The sequence below is a fragment of the Macadamia integrifolia genome, unplaced genomic scaffold, assembly GCF_013358625.1.
Source record: "Macadamia integrifolia cultivar HAES 741 unplaced genomic scaffold, SCU_Mint_v3 scaffold930, whole genome shotgun sequence".
NCBI lineage: Eukaryota > Viridiplantae > Streptophyta > Magnoliopsida > Proteales > Proteaceae > Macadamia > Macadamia integrifolia.
Window position 1 is genome coordinate 176049 of NW_024870585.1, and position 6103 is coordinate 182151.

Genomic DNA, 6103 nt, shown 5'->3' on the forward strand with positions numbered 1-6103 from the left:
CAAAAAAGAAAAAAAAAAAAAACACCTGTAGTCTTCCACCCATCATTTTAAAAATTTGATACATTATTAATTGTTGGCATATTTGTCATCTCATGTTTTTTTACCTCGACATTTTGTGATTTCAGAGCATTCTGAAATTCATTGAAAAATTGTATTAAAAAAATCGTGGTTAAAGAGAATGAATTATACAGGGATACACTGAGGGCATTTGGAATTATATACCTTGTGAAATTAAAGTTGCAGTTGGTGTGATTCCTTGGATGCATTAGTGACCAATGCATTCCAAAAATGGTTCAATAATACATACCAAATGTTGCCCAAGTCTCTCTCTCTCTCATTGGAAAATAAGGTCTATTTAATAGTTTAATGTTTCCTGGTGTGTAGGCACAATGTCAATGGCGTTACCAAGAAGGATGAGAGAGAGAGAGAGAGAGAGAGAGAGAGAGAGAGAGAGAGAGAGAGAGAGAGAGAGAGAGAGTTGCTGTAGTATTGTAAAATGAAGAGTGTTCTCTTCAGGGGAGTACAGCAGCTACGGCCTCTACCAGCACCCCACAGGCTCTCTCTCCTTTGTTCATATAGCTCATTTTACATAGAAAGGAAAGAGTAAAAAAAAAAAGTCTATGGGCGGAGGTTGTGCTCCCCCATAGAAAACATTATCCCATATTTTTATCTTTTAGAGAAAAGAATCCTGCCAACCTAGTATTCTTTATGCTCAGATATAGTTACATGTGAAAAGACTCAGTTGCCCCCATACATGTTGGATTTTTTCATGCTCCAACTACAAAATCTGAATACATTATTAATTTATCTCTTTAGGAAATGACTATCACATAATGGTGCACCGCCACAGGCAAAGATAGAAGAAAAAGATGCCCTTTGAATAGATGCCATACTATTCTTTACATCTAGAGTGGCACATTGTAAGATGATAATTTCAGCTTCATTAATTGGAATATCCCATATTAAAGAACATCATGTGAGATGAGATTTGTTTCACCATCAATAGAGAATATAATGTCCTCATACCTCAGATTTATTATAAGGAGAAAAAAAAATCACTTATTATAAATATATAGCGAAATCTTATATGAGTAATTTACTAAAATACCCACTTAACCCAACTTTTTCTCAAGGGTTACCACTCCCAAACACCTATATGAACTTGATAGTTATGCAAGCAATAGAATACAAGACATTGTACATTTGTACCCCCCCATACACTCATTTAGAGGATTAGTATTAAGTTTTTCTGTCATTCTTTACTAAATATTAACCTTACTCCCTAAACCAACACAAAATTCATTTACCTCCCAAGTTCTCGATCAATAGTCATTTTTCCTAGTCGAAAACTAAAAAACATAGATGTGGAAAACCCAAAACTAACACTGAATTAAAAACATTCACTTTCTTTTCATCTGAACCGTAAAAATTGTTCATTCTTTGGAGAATCCACACTTGAGCTATGAGGAAGATGATGTACTATGCAATTTCTTCAAATAGTCGATCATCTTTTATCTCTCCATTTCCTCGTAGGAATCGTAATCATTAGAGTTTCCAATTTGGCCGATACCTAGTTAGGATTGTCTTGTATCAACGCCACGTTGCCTTTCAAGGTTTTTCTTTTCCTTATAGAGTGTTTGGGAGTATGACCTATACCTATCTTTCTCTTTCCATATGAAAGACATCCTTGCCCCTTATTTCGGGGAGGAGAGAAACAGACAAAGGCACATGTCATATGTTCTTTGATTATGAATTACTTCTTATATATAAATAGGAGAAATAAATGTTCATTGATTGCATGGTCTGTGTCCTAGACATAGAAATGGCAAAATGATGCTCCCACCTCTATTGATACCCATATACAACTCTTCATTGTCCCCTCTTGCGCAAAAACGTGCAATGAGAGAGCTTTCTTTTTCCCATACAAATATTCAACAATTGTATTTAAACTCACTCCCTAGCAAGCCTTTTTTATTCTATTTTTGGAAATAGTTTGGATAGCGTTTTTTATTCTAAAATATGGCCGGTTGGTGCGTCGATTCCATCCTGCTAAATATTCGTTGAGGTAGGAATTATTCAGTGAATAACCACATTGCGAAACGCAAAAGGGGCAGTTTGCTTCTGAGCCGTCGGAACCGCAACAGGGCAACACGATTACGCGATCGGTAACCTTAAGTATTTAGATTCAAATCCAACGGTTTCCGTTCCTACCAAGGTTGGTTTTAAACTTTTAGTATCAGCAGGTAAAGCAGAAAAGCTTGAAGGACACAATTCTTGTTCAGAACCTGCTTCTCTTGGACTCGGAGGAAGAACTAACAAGAAAGGAGGAACTGAGGTTGCAAGCTTCTTCTCCTGGACGAAGCCTTTGATGATGGAGATGAAGTTGAAGATGGAGATGGTGACGATCTTCATTGCTATAGTGTTGACGGTGGAGGTATTGGTAGATGCGGCCAATACGAATCATGTCTATGAGCCTTGTTTGGACACGACGGTACAGACAGGGGATGGTTTCACTTTCGGGATCGCATTTGCTTCGAGGACTTCCTTCTTCTATAACCACTCTCAACTCTCTCCCTGTGACCGACGCCTTAGCCTCTCTTCAGCCAACTCTGAACTAGCACTTTTCAGGCCCAAGGTCGATGAGATCTCTCTACTCACAATCAACACCACCAGCAACTTCTTCCCGGTACGATTTTATGTTTGCCTTCTCGATCTGGTTCTTTTAGGACTTTTTGATTCTCTTTAAATCTAGTTCTTCTGTTTATGCTATTGTGATGATTATGGATTCCTCGTTTTTCTAAGGCTATTGAACTGTTTACTAGGGTTAGGTTCTTCATTTAATTTCTTGGACGTGGGTTATAGTTAAAGGATACGGAGATCTTGGAAATTTAGTGTGCTAATGCCATTTAGAGACATTTTAATGAGTCAATGTAGAAGGATTACTGATTTTGGTGAGGGCATTTAAGGTCTCACAGATTAAATGTGGAGAACACCGATCAATACAAAAGAACAGCTGATGAATCGGAACAGAAAAATCATCTAATGGCCCCAAAGTTGCACTTCGTAATTCATTTGCTAAGTTCTGTAGTTCTACTTCTACCTTAGACGAGGCATTGGGGACTTGCCCTTTGGCTCAGTTTGGTTGCAATGGGATTTAAAAGGAAGGGAAGTGAAATTTTCATACTTTAAAAAGAAGTGTTTATAATCATTACCCCATATGATTGTATAAATTACTTTTTTTAACCATATTTAGTAATGATATATTTTACATGTAATTTTTATTTTACATATTATAGCAAAGGATTTTGGATGCAAAGTAAAGTGAAATTTTATAACTAAATATGGAATGATTTGAAGTTAATGTTAAAGTCACATGGATAATGATTACATATATATATATATATATATATTTCTTTTTTAAGTATAAAAATTTCACTTCCCTTCCCTTTGGTTTCCCTTGCAACCAAACATAGCCTTTGGCATGCTATCCCACAGCTCTCGTTGTTATGGGACCTCCCCTTTGTTTTTATATTTTATTTTTTCTGGCACAGTTTATGATGCTTACATTTTACTGATTGAGCGATAGCTTTCAGTGCCATTATAATTTGAGTCCTCCCTAAGGTTGAAATTTTAGTGTAGTTTACCGTAGGTTCCCCTATTATATTATTAGGTGCCGTTTGATGACACTCTAAGAGAATGTTTCTAGTGTTCTTCTATTCTGCGGGAATGCAAATAGAACAGAAATGCGTTTGGCACGTCCGGTTCATTTTTGTATTCCCACGGAATGAACCAATGAAAAAGAGTAAGTTTGGAATAGAATGCAAGAACACCAAAAAGATGTTTTGTTTGTTCTTTTTGCAACTTGAAGGCACAAGGAGCATGTTATTCTTTTTGTATTCCCGATCAAAACGCCCAATGCCCTCACCCTCAAAACACAAGTTACTTCCTCCCTCTCAAGAACCCGTACTGTCAGCTTCGTCCCCATCGCACAAATCATATCCTGGTGAGTTTCTTCCTCCCTCACTGTCTCTCTATTTCTCCTCCCGCTGCTCCCTTTTCCTATCAATTTTTTCTGCAAATCTTCTCCTCTCATGCTCAACCCTTCCTTGCTGAAACTTGGGTGGTCCACGGTTGTCTTTTTCACTGCAAGCAGTTCATAGCAAGTACGAACTCCTTCCCTTGTGCATTTTCTCTCTCTCTTTCTCTCTCTCTCTCTCTCTCTCTGGGAACTGAAACCCTTGGTGCCAGAAATGCCCCATTTTTTCAACTTGTTCTCCCTCCCAGCGGCCTCTCGCTCTCCCTCTTCCTCTCCCTCCCTCGAATCTAATGTCATCCATAGCAAACCTAGAGTATGGCTTGCTAAGCAATTTGGTTCAGTTGGGTCTTTGCATAAATCTATACTTCACCTTCAGTCTGCCAAAGTGAACCAATTAGGGACATGGCATCCAAAACCAGTCCTTCGTTACCCCTTTGGTCCTTGAATACCATCCGGTGGAACAGAGCCAGCAACACAAATGAGAGGAAATCTGCTAAATTAGGAATAGAGAGAGCAACCAAGCTCACAAGAAGCACCACCACCCATCTCTGCCACACTAGGGCGTTGATACCTATCCTTAGGGTGACCTAACCTGTGAAGTTTGGGGCAAAACCTTATGTGCCCTGTGAGAACTTACTTGAGTTGCAAAACTGGTTCCCTTCCATCACCAGATGCAATTTCAAAAATTAAATTTGATTTGTTTACCCATTAATATGAGGGTTGTTGATTGGATTCAACAACCCTCTGATATAGTGTTCCCCTAAAATTTTCAGATTGACTGAACTTGTTTGGAAGAGTTTTATTTAGTCATTTGTACATGCATGACACTTATTTCAAGTTTTAAATTTCATCCATGTATTCAGTCATTTGTACATGCATGAGTGTTTCTAGATTTAAATTTCATCCTGAGTTTCATGGTCTCTTTATTGAATGTTAGAGGAATGATATCTATCGGCAAGACACCAATCCTATCCAACTTTTTTTGCCACCATGACCCTTTTTTCCATGATTCACTTAAATTTAAAAACACCTAGTTGTTTGCCAAACGCTGCTTCTGTTCTTTTCCTGTTCTAATTACATTTCTGGAATAGTTTTACCAAACATTGTTTCTATTCCACCAGTGCATGGAATCGAAAATGAACACTTCTGTAGGAGAACACTCTCCAGGAATAGAAGTGTTGTCAAACGGCCCCATAGATGCTACACTGCGCTTGATGTGCATGAGTCTGAGATGAACTTTTAAGGGTTTAGAGTAACATACATAGGAGTTATTGAGGCCTATTTATTTTTATTTTTATTTTTGAAACTTTAATTTGGTAAGTGATGACATTTAAATGAAGTTGTAAAATGTAAATCCTATAACCTAATCTCCAAGTCAATGCTGATGTATCAAATAATCAAATTGCAGGGTCCCTTTTGATGTGTTATATGTTTCTATGGAGCTTCTTTATTTTTCATATTATTTGTGTTGCATGATGTCTAATTTTTAATTCTTTTGTTCTCGTCAAACAAGGAAAGATCCAAAAAATCTATTTTCTTAATACTTTTGTAACTTAGTACTTAAAAAAAAAAAAAAATGGTATTGCATCATTTTTCTAGTGTCTATATCCTATTGATTTCAGTGTGGGAAGTTTCTGGAGGAATTATGATCCATTTTGAGAGAGAATGAGTTATAGGAATTGCAGTTGTGTGAATACACTCCCACCAGCCAAGTAATGCCTCATTTGAAGTCCCAATTGCTTGGGATTGGCTACATCAATTAAGTTCTATGATTATGCCATTGAAATAACAGCGTTTTTGGGTTGCATCTTAAAGTGAGTGTAGTTTGGAGGAAGAAATAGAATTTGGATGCTCAAAGGGGTAATGGATTCTATTGCTGCTATTCTACTTTTGAGATTTTTTTTTTGGGTGCCGGGAGGGGGGGCTTATTGAGTCCTATAACCTAATCTCCAAGTCAATGCTGATGTATCAAATAATCAGATTGCAGGGTCTCTTTTGATGTGTTATATGTTTCTATGGAGCATCTTTATTTTTCATATTATTTGTGTTGCATGATGTCTAATTTTT

General features: G+C 37.2%; 1 protein-coding gene across 1 annotated transcript in view; it reads left to right on the forward strand.

Annotated features, from left to right (window-relative positions):
• The first annotated feature begins 2134 nt into the window (after window positions 1-2134).
• Window positions 2135-6103, forward strand: part of LOC122070467 — a 37044-nt gene continuing 33075 nt past the window's right edge. The window contains exon 1 of the mRNA XM_042634626.1: window positions 2135-2686. Within this exon, the coding sequence (XP_042490560.1) occupies window positions 2369-2686 (318 nt within the window). The 5' untranslated portion in view covers window positions 2135-2368. The remainder of the gene's footprint in view (window positions 2687-6103) is intronic.